The following is a 24,399-nucleotide window of genomic DNA, read 5'->3' as shown; positions in this document are numbered from 1 at the left end:
ATTTCTTGGATACTTTTTTTTGAGATTATTCGTTAAATTGATATTTTAATGGATTTTAAGATGTTAAATACTCTTATTATAAAACATGGTATTAGATGAACTCTTCATCATCAAAAATAATTAATAAAAACATATTATAATGTCTCCAACAAGATTTGGCCAGAATATATTTAGTTTGGAATTTTTTTTAAAAAATTTTTGAATAATCGTTAAATTGTTTAACGGTAAATTGTAAAATGGTAAAATATAAAATAATTACCAAACAATGACATATGGACTTGAAATTTTTATCACATACTCATATGGACAGTAGGTAAAATTGGTAAAAGTTTGGGAAGGTTTCGTTGACATTTAAGGACCTTAATAGTTTTTACTCGGTTATTAATAATCGGTAAGTTTGAAAACGGTAAAATACAAAATAAATACTAAATGACGTGTTTTGGACATGAAAATTTTATGAGGCACTTATATAAGCAGTAAATACATGTTCAAAAATTTATATGGATTTTCGTGACCATATATGGACTTAAATAAATTTTATTCGATTTATCGGTAAAATAACGATATTAATTATTACAAATATTCCACATGATTTTTAATGGTTATTTAAAATTTTATACCCCTTAAAATAGCTTCTGGAATATCATATAATTTTTTATAATATTTTATTCGGACTCAAATAATTTTAAACCTATTTTATTCTATTTATCGATAAAATGTCTATACAAAATAATAAAACATCATACATGAGTTTTATAAGTTCAAATGGCCTAATAAACATATTATATGACTTCTGGAACTTTGGTATAATTTTATAAAATAAATTATTAATTATTTACTAATTTATCAAAATAATAGAAAATGTTTATTTATTAGAAAGTCTAATATTGTTAATTAAATTTGGGTAAAAATAAACCTATATAAAAAAAATTATAATTATATTAATAACCTACTGCCTCATAGTATAAATTAATTTTAAATGAGATGGTTTATAAATTTTACGGATTTAAGACACCATTTAAATAACAGTAAATACCCAAATTGTCGAAAATAATTGTAAGATCGTTATAAATTCGCATAACCCATTATAATTTGATGGGACAAACTTAAATTCATTTTAAATAAGGTATTATAATGACTTGATTAATTTGGGCCTTGTTGGAGAATTAATATGTACTTTGTAAATCAATTATCGATTTTATTACCGGCAAAACTATCTCGTATTTAAGAAAATAGTGTTTTATGAAATCTTCTGTATTAATGATTTTATAGACTTATGAATCATATTCTAGTTGTTTTGAATGAATTTCAAAACCCTTTTAAGTTATATTTACTTTAAGAAGGATTGAAACGAAACATTTTAGTGGTTTCCTTAAAAAAAAAAAATCGTATTGATCTTTAATCACTTTTTGTTACGAAGAATTTCCATACATGCTAGTGATGCCCCAATATAATACAAAGGTTATGTTTAATGATATGATTATGCTAAGCATGTTTTACCCATGTGGGAAATATTATGATTTGATTTTGCTAAGTTGCAAATAAAGTATGTTTTGCTATGTGCAAATAAAAGATGTTTATCATATGGAGAAAGTTAATATTTTTGACTTTCAAATGCTATTAAAATTACAAGATATATATTATGTACAAAAAAATGTTTTAGCCTAAATGGCGGGTACATATGCTACAGCAAATGTTGTGTGCATGATTAAACGGCTCACCAATGCTGAGCGCGTATTGTTCACAATACCATTGTGTTACACTTACCGGACATGTCGCGGACGGTAGACCGACTACCAAACGAGTCACAGGATGACTCACAGAGTACCCATGTAAACTTATGATATGAGTTTGAAATTGATTTGGATCTATTGAGATCTTATGATTTATGATGAAAAATGAGAATTTGAAATTATTATAGAGCCATTGAACTGGATTTGAATCATAATATGATTTATCAAATGAAAAAGCATATTTCAAAATAAATTTACTCATAAAAAAAAAAAAGGATTCTAATAACTTGTTTGACGGACACCAGTGTGTTTATACTCAGCCTTTTTGCTGATACTATGCTTTGTATGTTTTTCCAATGGTTTTGTTTTTAGAGTAAACCCCTATGGCACCTCGACGGAGAATGGATATGCGAGCGGAAGTTGAACCCGAGTTGGAGTATGACTCCCCTTTTGTTTAGATCTCGTTATTTTATTTGAGAGACTATTAGTTTAGATTTAGACTAATTTAAGGATGTAATTTGAACTTTGGACTTATTTCGATTTGGTTGTAATATTCGTGTATTTTGGACAGTTAAGACTTCCGTTATATTGGTTGGATATTGGTTTGACCTTTAAGTAACCCCTTAATTGTGTTGGCAAAAGTAAGCTTCCGCTTGATTAATACTAAATTCCAGTTAGTGTCTGCCTTCATAATTCAATGCGGTTACAGTTGGTATCAGAGCCAAGGCTTTGGAAGCTTGTCTAAAATATCAGGAAAATTAGAGAACGAGTTTAACTTAAAGAAGTTGAAGCTAACTAATGGAAGTAATTAAGAAATGAGCTTAAAATTTAGGGATTATTGGTAAAGAAAGGATTTAAGTAGTAAGTCTAACTTAAATCAGGATACTAACTAAGTACCATTAGTAAACTAGAAGTCTTAAAAGTTTCTTGTAAGCAAGTGATGATCCAATTATGTGGCTAAGTTGTCTATGCATGATGGTAAATTAAGTTGAGGAATCATCATTAAAAGTGTTGAAATTGCTAAACAAGTGATCCAATGGGATGGAAATTGATGAAGTTATTAAGCCATTAAATCAATAAAGTTAAGAAAGTGTGTTATGCAAGTGCATATCTATTTGTCTTAAAGGCATAATTATTAATTAGTTATTACCTCTTGGCAGGAACCTAGAGGAAATTGGGGAAAGAATGGATCCCCAAGCACAATTGAATCTCCTAACCTAGCAACTCAGAGTCATCCAAGAGACCAATGCTCAATTAGTCCAGTTCATAGCCAACCAACATGCTAGTGTGGATGACGAGACTAAGTTTTACAAAAGGCTTGCTACCCACAGGCCTAAGACCTACAATGGTGCTACAGATCTAGTTGTCCTTGAAGATTGGATTAATGAAACCGAGAAAATTCTTGAGGTGGTAAACTTTCCAGAAAATCTTAAGGTTAAACTTGCAGCATTCTATCTAGTGGGACCTGCAGAGCATTGGTGGAGAGCCCTAAAAGGTGTCTCAGCTGCCTCCACATCTGCTGGTGGAGCAACACAACCCACCAGTTGGAGATGGGAAGATTTCTTGAAGAAACTAAGGGAGAGGTTTTACCCAGCAGCTCTACAGAGACAAAAAGAATCAGAATTTCTTTACCTGAGGCAACATTCTCTTAGCGTTACCGAATATGCTAACAAGTTCTTGGAGTTGGCTCGATTTGCCCCAGATTATGTGCTTGATGAAAAGAAAAAGATGGATCGCTTCTACAATGGTCTCAACTTCAGCTACCAAAAGTTGATGGGTCAATATGAGTCTTTTCAAGCTATGTATGAACATGCTGTGGAGAAAGAAATGGTCTGCAAGAGAGAGGAAGATGCGAGAAAAAAGAGATCTGGAGGAGACCAGGGAGGTCAGAGCAAAAAGCCCAGAGCTGAGGGAAACTTCAAGGGGAATCAAAACCAAAACCTCACAAACTTTCAAAACCGAAACCGCTTCAACAGCAACAGAAACCCACAAAACTCCAACCCGCTAAATAGACAACTGTGTGATAGATGCAAGAATCCAATCCTTAAATTTCGCCACCTTTTTCATTTAATCGCCACCCCCAGAGAAAATTACGTATTTGCTCCTAGATTTTCAAAAAATTACGATTTTGCCATTGAACATAAAATTTCCTATATATACCAATATCTCACTAAAATTTTTCTTACCACACTTAATAACCAACTTACAAAAGCAAATTTTTGGAGAAAAAACTAAGTTTAATCCGCAAACAATTAATCGAGGCAATTTTTTTTCGAATGTAATTAATTTAAATTTACAAACGAAAAAAATAATTTAAATTTACAAACTAAGTTCAATATTTTTTTTTCGTTTGTTTTTGAATAATTATTATAATTTTTAATTATATTATTATTATTATTATTATTATTATTATTATTATTATTATTATTATTATTAATTTTATTATTATTGTTATTATTGTTGTGCTTGTTATTATTTTTATTATTAAATATATATTTATGTTTTGATTTTTAATTTATTAATGTAAATATGTTTGTTATAATAATAATAATTATTTTTATTTTTAATAACTTTGTTATAATATTTTTATTATTATTGTTATTATTGTTGGTTTTTTTTTCAAATGTAAATTATTAAAATTTTTAAAAATAAAAAAATCAAAATGAATCGCCCAGATCTTGGCGATTGGACCCCGGTTCAATCGCAAAAAATGTGGTGATTTGTTGAAATATAGTGTGACTTGAACAGTGGGACCTCCGTGGGGCGCGGAGTGTATGTTGGCCCAGTCCGTGGGGCGCGGAGTTAGTTTTGTCTCCGTTTCGCAGCTCGCGTAGTTTTACACGGCTCACGTAATGACGCTTTCTTGGCACGTTTTTGGCCAGTTACTCTTAGTCTTTGACGGTTTTTTGTATTTTCTTAACCCTAATTTCCTTTTATTATGAGGTATACTATATAAAGGCCCTATGTAATTAGAATTAGATGAGGATGCAATGCAAAACACAAAGTGAGGAAAACTAAGAGAGAAAAAAGCTTGGAGAGCCATTGTTGTGGTTTCTCGTGTTCATCTTTTAATGACGGTTTCTTGGCACGTTTTTGGTCGGTTAATCTTAGTCTTTGACGGTTTTTTGTATTTTCTTAACCCTAATTTCCTTTTATTATGAGGTATACTATATAAAGGCCCCATGTAATTAGAATTAGATGAGGATGCAATGCAAAACACAAAGTGAGGAAAACTAAGAGAGAAAAAAGCTTGGAGAGCCATTGTCGTGGTTTCTCGTGTTCATCTTGTAATCTCTCGGTTTATAGTGAAAAGTTTATTCTCGGTGCCGGTGGATGTAGCTATCACGTTGATAGTGAACCACGTTAAATTCTCGGTGTGATTTTCTTTATTGTTTGTTTGAATCTTTATTGTTTCATTATTGTTTTCGATCTTTGCTTCCGCTGTCGCACAACAATTGGCATCAAGAGCTCAGATTTAATCCTAGGAAGAGTTTTTGAAGGAAACAATGGTAGGAGATTCTACAATAAGGATTCAGAAATTTAATGGAAAGAATAGATTTTGGCTATGGTAGATTAAGATCAAGGCGTTATTAAAGCAGTTGCAGATTTGGCGTCCGTTGATCCCAAAGAGTGCGGCATCTACGTCGTGATCAGGAGACGGATGGACAGATGAACAGTTAGTAGTGGTGGAAGAGAAGGCTCATTCTACCATCTTACTAAGTCTTGATGATCATATCATCACGGAAGTTGCTGATCAGGAGATGGCCGCAGAATTATGGTTAAAATTGGAGTCACTGTACATGACAAAATCTTTAACCAACAAATTGCTACTGAAACAGCGGTTGTTTAGCCTCAGGATGCAGTCAGGTACGCCATTAAGGGATCATCTAGAAAATCTTAATTCTATTTTACTAGATTTGCGTAATTTAGAAGTTAAGATAGATGATGAGGATGCAGCGTTAATATTGCTTGTTTCTCTACCGAATAGTTATGAGAACTTTGTGGAGTCTTTTGTGGTTGGCAAAGACTCATTGACCCTAGAAGAAGTGAAGGCAGCACTTTATACTAGGGAGTTGCGTCAAAAGGCGACAGTTGTTAATGAGAATTATGGTAGTGGGTTAGTTGTTAGGTCGGGTAGAAATTCTAGAAATAATAAGGGGTCTAACAATAGTAACGGTGCTAGGTCAGATACTTGTAATAGTAGAGATGGGTCTAGCAACACTAAGACCATAATATGTTATCACTGTCAGGAACCAGGACATTTTAGGTCTAAATGTCCAGAATTAAAGAATAAATCTCATGCCACAGTAGTCGAAAGTAAACAGAACAAGCGCTATAATTTAGAGTGTAGAAATGCAAATAGATGATCGAATGCAACAAGAGCTATAATTCGAATGTAAACAGAACAAGTGAATTGTTGTGTATTATGTTTAAGATTTTTGCCTCTAATTTTTGCGGAATTATAATAAAATAAAACTTAAACTTAAAATGAAAAAGATAAAAGGAGACACAGATTTTACGTGGAAACCTTCTTGGCCTAATAAGAAGGAAAAACCACGACCCCCCGGGATTTCAAAATTCTCACTATGTTTTAGGCAATGAATTACAATCACATAAAACAATTTCCTTCTCTTTCTCTTCTCACGCTTCTCTTGAAGCTTCTCTATTCCCCTAGACTTCCTTTAAGTCTAGTTACAACAAAACACACAAATACCCTTAGAAGGCCAAATTCTCAAGAGGATAAAAATTAAATAATTGCTTTAAGAAAAATATAATAAATTAATTGGCATTGGAAAGCTGAAAATATTTTTCTTAATAGATCTCCCTTTATGGACACTCTCGGATACTTTTCAGTTTGAGCATAGTCCCTCCTATTTATAGTGGGAACAGCTAGCAGTTACCTTAGACATACCTACTACTATCCTACACGTTCTCAAAAGAAAAAGATAGTGGAATGCTAAAAATAAACGTCCGGCTGTCATTTGCTCAAAGAGGAAAATGGTTCCTTCAAGCTAAAAATAGCATAGGAGTTAAAACAAAAGATCCTAATAAAAAGGAGTTCTCAATCTTAAAAAGAATAAGTCTTAGGCTATTTTTAGATAACCTAAAAATAGTTTTGCCAACCAATTTATTAATTAATTAAGAAATTAATTTAACTCTTAACCGTTACATCAACTTAAAAACAGAAAATAATTAATTCGCAATTTTCCAGCCGATGTTTTCTTCAGACCTGCGCCGTGGGAACAATGTACTGTCTCCATCTACAACTTCTGTCAGATTTTCAACTTTGGGAACCGTAGACCGTCTGTCTACCTTTAACATCCTAAGCGTTTATCTAACTTCTTGGATATTCTAAGACACGTACAACTTCCACGAACCAAGTCATAGGCTTCATCAACGATTTCAACAAAATCGGATATTCACCTACAAAACAATCTCTAAAACATGTTTGTTTATTTAAAAGTGAAGTCATCATCAAAACCTAAGAGGCCAACACAGAGGAAGATTTAGCATTGATTAGTTGTGTTGAGTCTAGTGATTTGGTTGATAGCTGGATTCTTGATTCTGGTAGTTTGTTCCATATGACTCCTTGTCGGGATTGGTTTGATACTTATGAGTCTTGTTTTGGGGCTTCAGTTACGATTGCTAACGGTACTCCATGTGAAGTAGTAGGTATTGGTTCCATGAGACTTCGGACTAGTGATGGGAGAAGGGTTACTTTGACTAAGGTGAGGCATGTTCCTGCAATGGAGAAGAACTTGATATCGCTTGGGACCTTAGATGATTTGGGGCTCAAGGGTGAGTTTAGCAATGGGGAAGTGAGTTTCTTTAAGGGTTCGGATTTGATACTTAAGGGTGTCAAGGTGAAATCCCTGTATGTCTTTCAGGGTGTTACGCTGCCTAGTTCTGCTGTTAGTGCTTCTACTTGTCACCAAGAGATGACGATTTATGATAGGCATGGTCATATGGGTGAAAGTAGAGGGCTGGAATTGTCCATTGAGAATCGTCTTACATGTGTCAAGGATGCCTACCTTGAGGAAGACAAGCATTGGGTGTTTGGGTTTAAACACGGGTGTGAGCTTAGCATTGAAGTTCATGATCACTTGTATGGTAAGATGGTTAGTTGGCTACATTTGGATAGTTCATTTTCTGGATTTGTTATGTTCTGTGTTTTAGGTATTTTGTGGCATCATACCGATAGAATAACACCATTGCAGGACGGTGTTTCAGGAATAGCAAATTGTACCTTGTTAGGGAGAGTCTTATGCATGCTCTCTTGTACTTGGTTGTTGAGTAGATACAGGATTAATTTGTTCAATCGGGGTTTACACACGGGATTTGAGGTGCCCAGAATGTGTGTGGTGTGGCTCAGTATGGTATCGTGCTATCTCATATTTGGAGTCTTGTTAGAGCTTTGGTGTGTTGTTGTGTATTTTGCAGCAGCTGGTTATGGTGATAGTGGTACAGAGTTTGAAGTGGAGTATGAGGTTAAATCCTCATCCATTTCTGTTCGACCCCAGATTGATGGTGTTGATGCTACCCCAGGTATTTCTCTGACTGTGATTTTTTGTGCTATCTTTATCTCTGTGGATAGTTTAGAGGAGTCAGTACAAGGAACATTCCGCCAATCTAAAGGGTTTCAAGAAAAGTCTATATGTGTTATCGAGAAGTCTAATAGATTGGTTGTAGGGAGTGTTGTTTTGGTTGCTATAAGTGTGGTAGGTTATGCATTGAACCTTGTGGGATTGGCAAGGTTGGTAGCCAATTTTGTGGAATCCCTTGGACCACCAACTTATGAGCACGTAGTAGAGTATAGCGAGCGGGCGCAGTGGCTTGCTATGACTTTACGTATGAGCAGAGTGTGGGAACTGTTGTATGGACTGGTCGGGTTACTTAGCTCAATTACATCACCTCATTTTGAGACTAAGTCGGTCTACATGTCTAGAGTAATGGTTCGGTGTTTGAAGTATGCTGTGATGTGTACTTGTTTTGAGCATGCCAGAAGTGTCATTTGTAGGTTTGTGACTCAACCTAGGTGGGGGCACTGGCAGGTAGAGATTTGTTCTCTCTACGGTTTGCTTGGATCAACTATTGTGTTTCTTATGTACGGGAATGATATTAAGTGCTTTGTTACATCGGTTGAAGCTTGGGTTGTGTTCGCTGAGTTTGATTATGTCTTGATCTCGGTGATGGTTCTTTGTGATCAACCTTGGTTGGCTTTTGTGTACTATGATTGTGTGTTTAGTGATCATGTACTTGATGTTCGGGAGAAGCATAGTGTGGTCAGATTTCATTCGGAATGCACGTACATGAAGATAGAGGTAAAGAAGGTATGATGGTCTGACAGTCCTAGTAGATTCTTTACTATGCTGGATTCATTAGCATAGGCCCTTAGGGGCGGTGTGAGGGAGCTCACAGGTGGACGTGTGCACAACCTCAAGGTGGAGCTTGCCTCGTGTACTCGTGATGCAGATGGAGCATTATGAGAAAACTTGTGATGCTAGTTGAGCGTTATGAGTTGTTATACTTGGAAACGAGTATGTGATGGGTCTTAGTTGGAGACTTATCGGGATGGGTCTTGGTTGGAGACTTGTCGGGATGTATGGCTTATGCTTGAGCTTTGCATCGGGTTTTGGCTTGAGAATGGGTTCGCTTCACTATGGTTTGATGTGGTTGACTACGTGTTCTCGTCAAGGTAGAGATTGTTGAAATATAGTGTGACTCAAAAAGTGGGACCTCCGCGGGGCGCGGAGTGTATGCTGTCCCAGTCCGCGGGGCGCGGAGTTGGTTCTGTCTCCGTTTCGCGGCTCGCGTAGTTTTACACTGCTCGCGTAATAACGGTTTATTGGCACGTTTTTGGCCGGTTACTCTTAGTCTTTGACGGTTTTTTGTATTTTCTTAACACAAATTTTCTTTTATTATGAGGTATACAATATAAAGGCCCCATGTAATTAGAATTAGATGAGGATGCAATGCAAAACATAAAGTGAGGGAAAAAAGCTTGGAGAGCCATTATTGTGGTTTCTCGTGTTCATCTTGTAATCTCCCGGTTTATAGTGAAAAGTTTATTCTCGGTGTCGTTGTATGTAGCTATCACGTTGATAGTTAACCACGTTAAATTCTGGGTGTGATTTTCTTTATTGTTTGTTTGAATCTTTATTGTTTCATTATTGTTTTCGATCTTTGCTTCCGCTGTCGCACAACACGATTAAACCGGGGTCCAATCTCCCAGATCTGAGCGATTCATTTTGTTTATTTGAAAGTAAACAGAACAAGAGCAATGATTCAGAGGAAGATTTAGCATTGATTAGTTGTGTTGAGTCTAGTGATTTGGTTGATAGCTGGATTCTTAATTCTGGTAGTTCGTTCCATATGAGTCCTCGTCGGGATTGGTTTGATACTTATGAGTCTTGTTTTGGGGCTTCAGTTACGATTGCTAACGGTACTCCATGTGAAGTAGTAGGTATTAGTTCCATGAGACTTCGGACTAGTGATGGGAGAAGGGTTACTTTGACTAAGGTGAGGCATGTTCCTGCAATGGAGAAGAACTTGATATCGCTTGGGACCTTAGATGATTTGGGGCTCAAGGGTGAGTTTAGCAATGGGAAAGTGAGTTTCTTTAAGGGTTCGGATTTGATACTTAAGGGTGTCAAGGTGAAATCCCTGTATGTTTTTCAGGGTGTTACGCTGCCTAGTTCTGCTGTTAGTGCTTCTACTTGTCACCAAGAGATGACGATTTATGATAGGCATGGTCATATGGGTGAAAGTAGCGGGCTGGAATTGTCTATTAAGAATCGTCTTACATGTGTTAAGGATGCCTACCTTGAGAAAGACAAGCATTGGGTGTTTGGGTTTAAACACGGGTGTGAACTTAGCATTGAAGTTCATGATCACTTGTATGGTAAGATGGTTAGTTGGCTACATTTGGATAGTTCGTTTTGTGGATTTGTTATGTTCTGTGTTTTATGTATTTTGTGGCATCATACCTATAGAATAACACCATTGCAGGACGGTGTTACAGGAATAGCAAATTGGACCCTCTTAGAGAAAGTCTTATGCATGCTCTCTGGTACTTGGTTGTTGAGTAGATACAGGATTAATTTTTTCAATCGGGGTTTACACACGGGATTAGAGGTGCCTAGGATGTGTGTGGTGTGGCTCAGTAGGGTATCGTGCTATCTCATATTTGGAGTCTTGTTAGGGCTTTGGTGTGTTGTTGTGTATTTTGCAGCAGCTGGTTATGGTGATAGTGGTACAGAGTTTGAGGTGGAGTATGAGGTTAACTCCTCATCCATTTCTGTTCGACTCCAGATTGATGGTGTTGATGCTACGCCAGGTATCTCTCTGACTGTGATTTCTGGTGCTATCTTTATCTCTGTGGATAGTTTAAAGGAGTCAGTATAGGGAATATTCCGCCAATCTAAAGGGTTTCAACAAAAGCCTATATGTGTTATCGAGAAGTCTAATAGATTGGCTGTAGGGAGTGTTGTTTTGGTTGCTATAAGTGTGGTAGGTTATGTATTGAACCTTGTGGGATTGGCAAGGTTGGTAGCCAATTTTGTGGAGTCACTTGCACCACCAACATATGAGCACGTAGTAGAGTATAGCGAGCGGGCGCAGTGGCTTGCTATGTCTTTACGTATGAGCAGAGTGTGGGAACTGTAGTATGGACTGGTAGTGTTACTTAGCTTAATTACATCACCTCATTTTGAGACTAAGTCGGTCTACATGTCTAGAGTAATCGTTCGGTGTTTGAAGTATGTTGTGATGTGTACTTGTTTTGCGCATGCCAGAAGTGTCATTTGTAGGTTTGTGACTCAACCTCGGTTGGGGCACTGGCAGATAGAGATTTTTTCTCTCTACGGTTCGCTTGGATTAGCTGTTGTGTTTCTTATGTACGGGAATGATATTAAGTGCTTTGTTACATCGGTTGAAGCTTGGGTTGTGTTCGCTGAGTTTGATTATGTCTTGATCTCGGTGATGGTTCTTTGTGATCAACCTTGGTTGGCTTTTGTGTACTACGATTGTGTGTTTAGTGATCAGGTACTTGATGTTCGGGAGAAGCACAGTGTGGTCAGATTTCATTCGGAATGCACGTACATGAAGACAGAGGTAAAGAAGGTAGGATGGTCTGACAGTCCTAGTAGATTCTTTACTATACTGGATTCATTAACATAGGCCCTTAGGGGCGGTGTGAGGGAGCTCACAGGTGGAGGTGTGCACAACCTCAAGGTGGAGCTTGCCTCGTATACTCGTGATGCAAATGGAGCATTATGAGTGAACATGTGATGCTAGTTGAGTGTTATGAGTTGTTATACATGGAAACGAGTATGTGATGGGTCTTAGTTGGAGACTTATCGGGATGGGTCTTGGTTGGAGACTTGTCGGGATGTATGGCTTATGCTTGAGCTTTGCATCGGGTTTTGGCTTGAGAATGGTTTCGCTTCACTATGGTTTGATGAGGTAGTGGTTGACTACGTGTTCTCGTCAAGGTGGAGATTGTTGAAATATAGTGTGACTTGAAAAGTGGGTCCTCCGCGAGGCACGGAGTGTATGCTGTCCCAGTCCGCGGGCCGCGGAGTTGGTTCTGTCTCAGTTTTGCGGCTCGCGTAGTTTTACACGGCTCGCGTAATGACGGTTTCTTGGCACGTTTTTGGCCAGTTACTCTTAGTCTTTGACGGTTTTTTGTATTTTCTTAACCCTAATTTTCTTTTATTATGTGGTATACTATATAAAGGCCCCATGTAATTAGAATTACATGAAGATGCAATGCAAAACACAAAGTGAGGAAAACTAAGAGAGAAAAAAGCTTGGAGAGCCATTGTTGTGGTTTCTCATGTTCATCTTGTAATCTCCCGGTTTATAGTGAAAAGTTTACTCTAAGTGCTGGTGTATGTAGCTATCACGTTGATAGTGAACCACGTTAATTTTCTCGGTGTTATTTTCTTTATTGTTTGTTTGAATCTTTATTGTTTCATTATTGTTTTCGATCTTTCCTTCCGCTGTCGCACAACACGGTTGAACTGGGGTCCAATCGCCCAAATCTGGGCGATTCATTTTATTTATTTATTTTTTTTGTTTTTTTTTATAATTATTATTGTTATTTTTAATTTTATTATTGTTGTTATTATTATTATTATTACTGTTATTATTATTAATGTTTTTTATTATTTTCGTGATTGTTAATATTTTTCTTATTAATTTATTATTTTTCTTTTAATTATTAATTTATTATTTTAAATATGTTTATTATAATTAATATTATTATTATTAATAAACTTTGTATGTTGTCTTGAAAATTATTTTTATTATTGGTGTAGTTTGGTTTTTTTTTCTTTTTTTTTTCCATTTTGTTTTTTGAATAATTATTATTATTTTTATTATTATTATTATTATTATTATTATTATTATTATTATTATTATTATTATTATTATTATTATTATTATTATTATTATTATTATTATTACTGTTATTCTTATTATTTGTACTATTATATTATTATTATTATTATTATAGTGGTTGTTATTATTATTATTGTTAGTATATTATCCTTTAATTTAATTTATAATTATTTTTTTTGTTATTACTGTTGTGATTATTGTTATTATTTGTGTTATTATTGTTATGATTATTATTAATGTTATTATTTTTGTTAATGTTGTTATTACTTTTATAATTATTATTAATTTAGAAAATTAATATTGTTTTTTGTTCATGTGGTTAATGTAACGTAATGTTTGATTATGTTCATTTATTATTAATATTTAATGAAATTGTGAAAAATTGTAGTAAATGGCTGATAATCAAGGAAAAGGAAAGGGTTTTTTAGACAATTGTTGAGAGATAATAGTTCTAAGCCTACTTTACTCAGAGGGGACCCGCATGAGAGGGGGGTAACGAGTTCTGCTAGGAGGGCTAGGCAGGAAGAGGCTGCCAGACACAGTATTGCCCAAAGGTCGAGTGCGCTAGACCTAGTCCGAACCCCTCTTGATGACCAGTCTAGCAGCATCTAGAGTAGTTGGGGTGTTTCTAGTGATGATGATAATGATGCTGATGATGTTCTATATGAAGCTCCTGATTCTCGCCCATTGGACTGGACTGTTGTTCGGGGGACCGACGGGAGATTCGCACGTGGCGGCCCTAGTTCTTCTACCGCATCTGAGCGTGCAGGACGTAGTTTCGTCGATAATGAGCCGCCACGAGAGAGCAGGCCCTCACAGTCTGCTAACACGGACTGGTTAGTCACATCGCCCCAGCCGGAGGGGCTGACAGATACGCGACTGATCCCTAGCTATGGTGGGCATATAGCTAAACTTATTTTCGACGACTCCGAGCGTACGCCTCCGATTCTGGATTGCCGTATTAGGAAGAGGCCGGTGAAGTCCATCATCCGATTAAGGGATATGTCCGTTTCGCTAAACGATGTTCTACTTGCCACTTCCCTCGGCCGACTACTAGACATTATGTACCAGCACATCGACTGTGCTTTGATATCGGCGATCGTGGAGAGGTGGCAGCCGGATACGAACACCTTCCACATGCCATGGGGGGAAATGACGATTATGTTGCACGAAGTGCAACGTATACTGGGCATTTCTATTGACGGTTCTCTGCGGTTGAGCCTTCTGTGGCGGAGTAGCAGGTCGGTATCACCAATCTGTTCAGGGCGCCTATGTCTGAGCTTCGGCGTAGAGGTGCGTTCACCTGCGGCTGCGTGAACGTTGCTGAACTGATGCAGCTGTGTCATAGGTCCCAGGCCATGGATACCCAGACGACAGCGTACTACATGGCTATCGTCGGCTCTATTTTGCTGGCGGATAAGACCATAATTGATATGCGACCTCACCCGATACTTTCCGTGACCGTCGATCAGCAGGAGGTGGCCTAGGGTGCGGTGACCTTGGCCTACTTGTATAGGCAGCTCGGAATGGCATCTAGGGCTGGTTGCAAGACTATTGCGGGCTGCCTCATATTGTTCCAGAGATGGATCTATGAGTACTTTCCCGCTTTCCGCCTTCATCCTCGCCAAGAAGATGTGCCAAACATGACTAGGGCGGAGATTTGGTCAACGAAGAAACCATGTCGTGAGGTGGACATGCTGAGGGACTGCCGCAGGGATCTTGACTCAATGACGGAGACTCAGGTATTGTACATAACATGACATTTTGTTATGCGTGTGTTTTTAATTTTACATTATTCTTATTTGTTAACTTGGCCTGCATGCAGGTGGAATCGACTCCGTACAATTCTGCTCCTAGTGCGTTGCTGAATGAGCACCGACGCACCACCATCATCGGGGGTATCACGTGCTTTGATATCGTCGATGTGTATTTGCCGGAGCGGACATTGCGACAGATCGGGTTCATGCAGGCTATTCCCCCCGCTCCTATGAGACCAGCCAAGGCTCTCCGACCGACACACGGTACCTACTCCGTGACCTTTGCTTCTTCTGCTGTTTATTTGGAGGCATGGAGTAGGTTTCCCTTTAGTGCCCGCCTTGTTGAGCAGGGACTTCGTCGGGCATCTGTTCTATCAGAGGCTGAACTTACTTACGTTGACTGGTTCAGAGTGTGCTCGCACCCGTTCATAGCTCTCGACGAAGGCCCGACTTCCGATCCTGGTCCTTCTCAGCGCAGAGCTGAATACGTGAGTTTTGAAAATATACTTGTTTTATGCTATGTCTTTGTGTTTTTTTTGGTGTTGTTTTATATCTTGTTAACTCATTTTTTTCCTTTTTTTTTCAGTTCCTCAATGAATGGCCCAATCGATTTGCTCCAGTGGCTAGACTACCTCCTTCGCTCGCAGATATGAACCCCCTTCAACGACATGCATTAGAAATATACCTTAATGATTGTAGAGATTTATTTGCCGAATGACAAATTTTTAAAAAGCATGGCCCTTCATAGTCTGTACTTAAACTATTTTACATTAATGATTGTATTTATTTTAGTCGACGCTATTTACATCACATTTAATTCTTGACTACATCGTTGCTATACACAATGAATGTGTTCTATATTTTCTATAATAACCACTATACACAGTAGTATAACTATAGACTATATACAAATTGAATCTCGTGTTTCATTTCTATAATACAAGTAAATAAAGATTTATACAACACGTAAGACTAAGGAGTATCTAAATTTACAGCATCGTCAGCGGTGTTATACTTGGTCGTGGTCGTGGCCCGCGTAGATTATTCCAGAGCATAATCCTCGTACTGAAATGTGTGTCAATATGTCTGGTGAAATTGTCAACTACTTCTCTCCAACGTTGATGGACGGGCGGCAGTGGGGCTGAATCGTCGTTCATTAAAAGTTGAACAAAATGATTTTCATTCACCCAATATATATGTATAACTTTATTTACACTCTGCACGCCCGTTGCTTTCCTTAATGCAAGAACCAAACAGTTGTACATCGGGCCAACGTTACTAGAACCATAATAAGCAATGCCAGTGTTTAGAAACGTTGTTGCAGAGTACAAAGCCATCGATGCATCCATCCAGTGAATAAAAGGAGCAGGTCCATTGCCGTGTGAACCTATTTTGAATATAGCCTCGTCTAACGACTCCTGGGATAGATACAAACTTAGGTATTAATCTCTGTTCATTTGCATTTTCATATACATAGCACGTCTTAAAAGAGGCCATGCTTCCTCGCCTTCCAGCTCTGTGACGGCTATAGCTCTAAATCCACAATTACCATCACTTAACACATCAATTCAGTCAAACAAGTAAGGTGGAAGAATGAATGGGATGTCATTAGGCCATGGAAACTGTGAAAAATCGCGCCCTCCTGGATCATCTGCAGTAATTGAAAATAAAGTTAATAAGATGAAGTTGTAACAAATGAAAGTAAATAATAAAAAGGATAGTCATGTACCGGATAAGTTGAAACTAAACTTAATTCCTACTGAAGATTGTGTTTCTCGACTACTAGATCTGCCACTAGATCTCCCGCAGGATGAAGATTTAGACCCTCGACCATGAGAAGATGATCTGCTATATTCAAATGCGCTTTTTTTTCCTTCTCATGGTTTTACTTTTGCTTGGTCTTCCCTTTCTCGGTGGACTTACGTAAGGCTCAAGTATTTCGGCTCCTTCTGGGTGTAGTTCATATTCAAGTACCTGAGACATTCGGCGTATAACAGCGGGATCAGATTTAAGGACTTTGTCGATCAGAGATTGAAAGTACTCCTTATCATTGGCGTTCGCGTATCGTACTCCTTCGTTGGTCTCGTCTCCTACCTCTGTGTACCTCAAAGTACTCCACAATTGATGAATGTCATCCACATACAAAGCACCATGTGAACCGATGCACATATGTAAATAACATGCACACGACAATCCATGGGTTTGTTGAAGTACACAAGCGCATTTGTTTAATACAAAATCACCCATTTCTAACATGCGGTTATACTCAAGCCGGAGCTGCTCCAAGGCATAGATAGATACGTGGCGATATAAAGGTCTAAAGAAATGTTGTCGCAACGACCTTGCTACAGAATTCATGGATTCCTGTAGCTCTTGTCGGATCCTGGCTTGCTGATTTGTATCTGTGCGTGTGCCCTTTTAAAAAGGGTATCGAATGAGCTATTACCGCTATCTCTGCTGGTAGTCTGGTTATCCAAGTGGAAACAATCATTCGTCCACGCACGCACAAATTTCTCTCTAAGTGGAATCCATGTTCCAGCCAGATACCGAACGATCTTTTTGTTCCTAACCGACCACGTACTCACGATCGCTTGCTATCTCTGTTCAAATTGCCCGATTGTAGAACTTTCAACCAAGGGGTTCCATCTGCCCTGTCTGAATATTTGGCCTTGTTGATTTTTTTTCCCGCCACACAACTTGTCCACCATGTTCTCAACGTCGTTGACAATATGCCAGATGCATAACAAATGCCGCACATCTACATTAAACAAAACATTGAACGTAATTAAGGCATATTCAATAGATAGAACGACATTAAGTAATCAACAAAACCTTTTTACCTGGGAAGACGTCACGAATAGCTGTAGATAAACCTTCGTCTCGATTGGTTACAATGACGCTAGGAGTCTGAGCAGTGCCGAAAATATCTCTCAATCCCTGCAACACCCACGAATACGACACAGCCGCCTCATCTCGCATCAAAAAAAACGCAACCAAGAAGTTGTGATTGGTTGGCGTCATTCCGATCACTTCATATAGTGGCCACTTTTGTATGTTCGTTTTGTACGCTGTATCTATCAGCACAACATACGGCCACATACGTATCATTTGGATAAAGATAGGATTTGCAATAAATAGTCAGCTCAATTGCTCTTCGCTATCCAAGTCTGTCCAGACCACGTAATTAAGTTCTATGGCCGTATGAAGACAGTGTTGAAGGGAAGTCCTACCCTCCATCTGTTCTCTCCTTATTGATTGCCTAATATTATATATCTGATTCATACTAGAATAAAAACCAGGAAAATTATCTCTAATAGAATTCATAATAAAGGCCGGTTGCATTCCGGTTGCACTAAGTTGTCGTATGTGCTCCCAAATATCTACATTAATCCTATTCGCCCTTACATGACCATCTCTGTACACTAAGAACGGGTGGTTATGATTTCCTTTTTCACCAGGGCACACCCTTACCATCCAAGGTCTTTCTCCAGGTTTACAACTACTTCCTACAATTAAAAATTTACACCCGCAACTTCTACTTTTAGAACCGGATCGGGTAGTATTATCTAGATTATGTACATCACCCCTAATATTACCATAGCGGTGATATCTTAAATAGACACTAACTATAGAACGTTCTTCTTTCTTTTTATAAGAAGCACGTGTAAATTGAAAATCAATTGTTATTGCTATCGCATCGGTCCAACAACAACAATAATAATTATAACAGAAATTAATAAAAATTTAAAATAAAAATAATATAAATTAATTACATTAATGATGAAAATTTAAATAATAATTATAACAAAAATTAATAAAAATACTAATACTAAAAAAAGAATTAATAAAAATAAAAATAATAATAATAATAATAATAATAATAATAATAATAATAATAATAATAATAATAATGACAACAACAACAACAACAATAATAATAATAATAATAATAATAATAATAATAATAATAATAATAATAATTATAATAATAATAATAATAAGAATAATAAAAAAATTACGAAAAGTAAAAATTAATAATAATAATAATAATAATAATAATAATAATAATAATTATAATAATTATAATAATAATAATAATAATAATAATAATAATAATAATAATAATAATAATAATAATAATAATAATAATAATAAATTTCAGAAAAGTAAAATGACATCAATAATAATAATAATAATAATAATAATAATAATAATAATAATCTAAAAAAGAAAAAAAATTAAATTGCACAAAACTGGGTGACTGGACCATCAAGTTTTGTGCGATTTAATTTTTTTTTTTTTTAAATTTCCAACTATTCAAATCAAAAAATTTACGTACCGCGTCCGATTCATTGTCGCTTTCGTTAGCCATAGTTAACCGATTACAGGTCACAGCTTGTTTAAGAAGTTTTAGAGATAGTACCGTGTTTGAATTCGTACTTCATACGCGTCTGAGATTTTTAAGGCTCATGGCTAGTGAAACTGATGGCGGGTTAAATAAGTGAGCCTCGACATGGATTCCTTCTTTGGCTAACGTCTTTCCAATCTGAAAGACGAACCCAGCACCTAATGAATGTCCTACGACACAGACATTACCGCTTCCATACTTGTCTGCAATCGATTTAAGGGCATCAAACGCCACTTTAAATCTTACTGACCACTTTAAACTTTCCCAAGCGAGGAAACGGAAGTCATCGGTTAAATCCCTTCTAATAGTCACACTCTTGAGGAGTGTTCCTCTTAGAGCTAAAACAGCTCGTGGGGCCCCACTTGGCCGCATGAGTATGAAATCGGATAAAGCAGCAGAACGATCCCATTCAAGAACTGCTCCAAATATGGAACCGTCTCTCTCGTCGATTAAAGTCTGAGTTAGCTTGTATTTAAAAGGCAACCACCATTTTGGTGCTAAGGCATCTTCAGTTGTTCTGTTTTCTTGCCTGTCAAGCTCTAACAGGTAAGCAGCTTGAATGAAGCACGCCATGACTGTTCTTTTATAGTTTGGGTCTTTCCTGCATACGTCCGCAAAAAATAAAGAAAGTAATGACTTTAAAAATAATCAGTCTAAATAAAATGAAAATTGCGAAAGGAGGATATGTAAGTCATTAAGTAAAAGCAAAGGAGAAAACATCATAGTCAACAGTTGATGAGCTACAAGATCCATCTGAAGATTTTACAATGACTAACAATTTTTATAAGTTTATCCAAAAATTTTCCACTAAAATCTAAAACATAAGTTCTATAATCGGAAAATTATGACTACAGTGAAGCAAAACAACAAAATATGATATGTTCAGTATTCTTATACATCATACTTAGATTGTCTCACTAGCAAACTGTGATTTTGACGATGTTCGAATCATAGTGTATAAACAAGCTCGCATTGTATCGCATTGGCCGCGTTGTAAAAGTTTTCAACAGCAACGAAACGATATTTCCTGCGTTGTAAAGGTGTAAAACAATCGTGTTATGGTCGTATCAAGGGATATCTTATGGTTACGACCAATATTTAGGCGTTATAATAACTGCATCACTCCTGCGACCGCATCATTGTTCCATTACCGGGGTCATGAACGTTACCAAATTTATGATCTATTTTAAATGCATCATTTATCACGACTCACAAATACTACATGATGAATGAACGAAAGATTTCAAAACGCCACAAGTTTCAGATGGTCACATCTCATTTGAGTCATGGACACTTAGTTTGGAGAATTGACAAGTTCAAAACTATGAGGTATTCGTAACACCATCCTGTCATGAGAAGATATCAAATATGGTATTCCTGATCATATCATTGTATAGTATCCATCAAAGATTAGGCATGAAGACAATCCTTGATTCTTTGATCACAAGAATGACATCAAAAAGGAAAGAAGTTACTCAGAGAGGCTCTCAATACAAGTTTCTACAAGAATTTAGACTCAATAACAGCAATCACATGGCTGATAACCTACAGTAAAGATTTTCTAAGGTGAAGTTTGGTCCTTGGAATACCCTTCAAATATTGAAGATATTTTCTTGAAAACAGTCAACACATAGAATCTAAAACTCAAATAAAGAAATGTTTTAGTTCATTATTTATCCAGAAACCTATAGCAGTGCAGCACTCCAAAGAACCAGTAGTATGATTTCAAGTAGCATAATCAAGAGAATCGAATATTGTCTCGATTGGAGACACTTTCATAGGCAAAGTCCTAAGTTCTATTTTCACCTAGGCCCTCCCTCTCTCAGCCTACCTTGTAATCAAGAGAATCAAGAGAATCGGTATTGTCTCAGTTGGAGACACTTTCATTGGCAAAGTTCTAAGATGAAATTTACTTTCATATAAGCCAATGATATGTATGACTACAGAGTCTCATATCATATTTTCACACTTCACACCATATTCCAGGAATATTACTTCCATACAACAAAATCCATAAGAAATTTAATTTTTTTTCTATCAAGTTCAATCATAACAAAAAAATACTAATAGGATAAGGTAGCATAATTCCGACCCAAAATCCCCGCTTAGATTATAGCCACTAAGCCGATCGGGTAATGGAATGTTGTATACTTTAGAATTATGATTCTATACATCGTCATTATTTTAATCTTAGGCATAATTCATATAAGGAAACTACTAAATCCAAATTTTTGCATAAATTTAAAAAATCTCCTGTTCAATCATCATCCCACAAATTAGAAGCAACCCAATTAAGAAACATTTTCAGAAAACAAACAATCAACCAAAAAAGTTAAAAAAATTGAAAATATGAAAAGAGAAACTGACCAGCTAGAGCTGATGATATCTCTCCAATTAGGCGAAGAAAGATTACGAGGCCCAGAAACATGAAACGCATAAGGATGAGCTTCCACAACAACACCTCCATTGGTGCTTCCTTCAACCATTTTCACGGTGGTTGTTACCATTATCTCTTCTACTTGACCTTTTCCTTCCATTTCTGTCGCCATTTTCAATTTTAATCTTTTTATTTTCTGGGAAAGTTTAGATCTTGAAGAAAATGCTATTCAAATTGTTATTCAACCTTCATAATTTTATCATTGTCACATCGTGATTCGTTAATTTCTTCAAGCAACATGAACATGAACAAAAACAAAAGCCCACTTGGGATTTCTATTTGTGCAATCGAATACAACTCTGTTTAACCTATGGAAGAAGAAAGAGAGAGAAAAAAAATGGAAGAATAATTCTGGGATTATTTTTGATGGATACCTATTTTTGATAAAGCAAGTGGAATAAGAGTGTTATGAGCGGTGGATTACAAATTTAATTGTTGGATTATGAAAATCTAATCTGATGCATTAAGTTTGAAAACGGAAAGTGGGTGCATTAGATTTCTACAACGGTCATATTTTGCTCGTCTTGTTCGTTTCATGCTTCTTCTATACGTTACTACTTACTATTTTTTTCCATACTTCAAGTATAAAAACCCAATCTTTAAATTTCGTAACCTTTTTCATTTTATCGTCACTATCTGATAAAATTATGTATTTGCTTTTGGATTTTCAAAAAATTACGATTTCGTCATTGAACTTAAAATTTCCTATATACACTACTTACTATTTTTTTCCATACTTCAAGTATAAAAACCCAATTCTTAAATTTCTTCAGCTTTTTCATTTTATCGTCACCCCTGAGAAAATTATGTATTGTAAAAAGGGGTTACTAAATATTGCCACCCCTTTTGATTTTATCGCCACCACCTCAAAATTACGTATTTGCCCCTGGAGTTTAAAAAATTACAAAATTGTCACTGCACTTCAAACTTAATTAATAAATGTAAATCACACTTAATAACACTATTAACAATTTAATGTGGAAGATTTGTCTATATATATCGAATTCTGAGATGCGTATGAAGTACGAATTCAAACACGATACTATCTCTCTAAAAACTCTTAAAGAAGTTGTCACCCGTAATTGGTTAAATATGGCTAACGAAAGCGACTATGAATTGGATGCGGTACGTAAATTTTTCGATTTGAATCGTTGGAAATTTTAAAAAAATAATAATAAATAAATCGCATAAAACTGGGCGCTTGAACCATGATTCAGTTGCACAAAACTAGGTGACTGGACCATGTTTCAATCGTACAAAACTGGGCGACTAAACCATGGTCCAGTCGCCCATTTTTGTGCGATTAGTATTTTTTTTTTAAATTTACGTATTTTTTTAATTATTATTATTATTATTATTATTATTATTGTTGTTGTTGTTGTTGTTGTTGTTGTTGTTGTTGTTGTTGTTGTTTTCGTTATCGTTATTTTATTATTATTATTATTATTATTATTATTATTATTATTATTATTATTATTATTATTATTATTATTATTATTATTATTATTATTATTGTTATTATTATTATTATTATTATTATTATTATTATTATTATTATGATCATTATTATTATTATTATTATTATTATTATTATTATTATTATTATTATTATTATTATTATTATCATTATTATTATTATTATTATTATTATTATTATTGCCATTATTATTATTATTGTTGATAATTTATTTTTTTTAATTTTTTTTAATTTTTTTATTTACGTAATTATTATTATTATTATTATTATTATTATTATTATTGTTATTGTCATTGTTATTAATTTTTGTTATAATTATTATTTATATTATTTATGTAATTAATGTAATTAATTTATATTATTTATATTTCAATTTGCAGGAGTTTGAAAACTTTGGAGACAAGTAGACTACTATGGTAGCTTTGTTACGGATAGAGAATTTATTTCCGTAGATGAGTTATATAGTTGGGCCGATGCGATAGCAATAACAATCGGTTTTCAATTTACACGTGCTTCTTATAAAAAGAAAGAAGGACGTTCTAGAGTTAGTGTCTATTTAAGATGTCACCGCTATGGTAATATTAAGGGTGATGTACATAATATAGATAATACTGCCCGACCTAGTTCTAAATGTAGAAGTTGTGGGTGTAAATTTTTGATTATAGGAAGTAGTCGTAAACCACCAGAAAGATGTTGGACGGTAAGGCTGTGTCCCGGGGAAAAAGGAAAACATAAGCACCCATTGTTAGTCTACAGAGATGGTCATGTAAGGGCGAATAGGATCAATGTAGATATTCGGGAACACATACGACAGCTTAGTGCAACCGGAATGCAACTGGCCTTTATTATGAATTCTATTAGAGATAATTTTCCTAGTTTTTATGCTAGTATGAATCAGATATATAATATTAAGCAATCAATAAGGAGGGAAGAGATGGAGGGTAGGACTCCTCTTCAACACTGTCTTCATATGGCCACAGAACTTAATTACGTGGTCTGGACAGACTTGGATATCGAAGGGCAATTGAGCAGATAGATACAATGTACAAAACGAACAAACAAAAGTGGCCATTATGTGAAGTGATCGAAATGACGCCAACCAATCACAACTTCTTGGTTGCGTTTTGTTTGATGCGAGATGAGGCGGCTGTGTCGTATTCGTGGGTGTTGCAAGGATTTTGAGA

General features: G+C 35.8%; 1 protein-coding gene and 1 long non-coding RNA gene across 2 annotated transcripts; both read right to left on the bottom strand.

Moving 5' to 3' along the window:
• Nucleotides 1-15,657: 15,657 nt before the first annotated feature.
• On the bottom strand, nucleotides 15,658-18,633 carry LOC130806136 (uncharacterized). Its single transcript, XR_009040262.1, has 3 exons — nucleotides 17,734-18,633; nucleotides 16,623-17,651; nucleotides 15,658-16,544 (listed from the first exon to the last, which is right to left on the bottom strand). It is a non-coding gene; the product is annotated as an uncharacterized LOC130806136 (long non-coding RNA).
• Nucleotides 18,634-19,095: 462 nt separating this feature from the next.
• Nucleotides 19,096-22,131, bottom strand: LOC130806189 (GDSL esterase/lipase At4g10955-like). Its single transcript, XM_057671168.1, has 2 exons — nucleotides 21,669-22,131; nucleotides 19,096-19,902 (listed from the first exon to the last, which is right to left on the bottom strand). Exons 1-2 carry the CDS (start codon nucleotides 21,848-21,850, stop codon nucleotides 19,335-19,337), a joined length of 750 nt encoding a protein of 249 aa, XP_057527151.1. The 5' UTR covers nucleotides 21,851-22,131; the 3' UTR covers nucleotides 19,096-19,334.
• Nucleotides 22,132-24,399: the final 2,268 nt, after the last annotated feature.

Source organism: Amaranthus tricolor, chromosome 2 (genome assembly GCF_026212465.1).
Source record: "Amaranthus tricolor cultivar Red isolate AtriRed21 chromosome 2, ASM2621246v1, whole genome shotgun sequence".
Classification (NCBI taxonomy): domain Eukaryota; kingdom Viridiplantae; phylum Streptophyta; class Magnoliopsida; order Caryophyllales; family Amaranthaceae; genus Amaranthus; species Amaranthus tricolor.
Note: the sequence above shows the minus strand (reverse complement) of the source record. Positions and strands in the feature narration are given on the sequence as shown.